This window comes from Carassius carassius, chromosome 8 (assembly GCF_963082965.1).
Source record: "Carassius carassius chromosome 8, fCarCar2.1, whole genome shotgun sequence".
Lineage (NCBI taxonomy): Eukaryota > Metazoa > Chordata > Actinopteri > Cypriniformes > Cyprinidae > Carassius > Carassius carassius.
The window spans coordinates 1,100,474-1,101,453 of record NC_081762.1 but is presented as its reverse complement, the minus strand read 5'-3'; the positions used below and the strand labels follow the sequence as shown (position 1 = coordinate 1,101,453).

At 32.9% G+C, this 980-nt stretch overlaps 1 protein-coding gene across 1 annotated transcript in view; it reads right to left on the bottom strand.

The window, feature by feature from the left end:
- LOC132144590 (apoptosis regulatory protein Siva-like) overlaps positions 1-638 on the bottom strand; it is a 9,062-nt gene extending 8,424 nt beyond the window's left edge. Inside the window, exon 1 of the mRNA XM_059555153.1 lies at positions 469-638. Within this exon, the coding sequence (XP_059411136.1) occupies positions 469-589 (121 nt within the window). The 5' untranslated portion in view covers positions 590-638. The remainder of the gene's footprint in view (positions 1-468) is intronic.
- Positions 639-980: the final 342 nt, after the last annotated feature.

Genomic DNA, 980 nt, shown 5'->3' with positions numbered 1-980 from the left:
GAGAGAGTGTGTGAGTGAGAGAGTAAAAGCAGCAGTAAAGGTTGTGATATGAAACTAATAAACACTAAATCATGACCATTGATTCATTTAATTTTATTAATTATTTTTATTAATTTCACTTATTTAACAAGAAGCTGTTATTAAAATAAAACATATTACATTTAATTCATTTAAAAGCATTGGAACTAACGGATCTCAGCAGCAGGATTCCATTAACGAACTTAACTACTTAATTATACTTAATTACACTGACCAGTCATGGTCTTGGATTAAACAGAGAACATTAAAACTTTATTATTATTAGCTGGATTCATTATTATGATCATTCATCAAGAACTATTTTTAATTATAAAGCACTGTTTTGATCATACTGACTGATTCAACCGGGGGTTTTTATTGCTGACATAGGTTTTTTTTTCCTTTTACTTTAATGATGTTATAGATATAATAAATATGTCTCGGTCTCACCATAAATCTCTTGTCTGTATTTGAGTCCTAAAACTCCGCGGTTATTGATCTCCTTCTGACCAACGTGGACTTTACACTGCGAGGAGAAGCTCTCGCTGAACGGATAGGAGCGCTTGGGCATCTTCAGGAGCAAGATGCGAACAAACTCACACACGTGCGCGAAGAAAAACACGTGCCCGCGCTTTAAACACTCCGCTTCTTCTTCACCCGCGCGGACGGACGCGAGGACGCGCTCATCGCCACCTGCAGGCGAGCAGGTGCTACAGCATGTCTTTACTAAACCGTACATAACACTTTATTTTAAATATTTTTTTTTGTTGATATATTTTGGATCGAATGCAATGACATTTGAGCATTTCTCCATGTGATACAAATCAAAACAAATTACAATAATTAATAGTATATAAGGAACATAACTAAATAGTATAAATGAAATAGTAATACATATTTTAATGTTAATGAAATAATAAATAATAAAAACAATAAATAAAATAAGTAGTTAATTTTTTTTA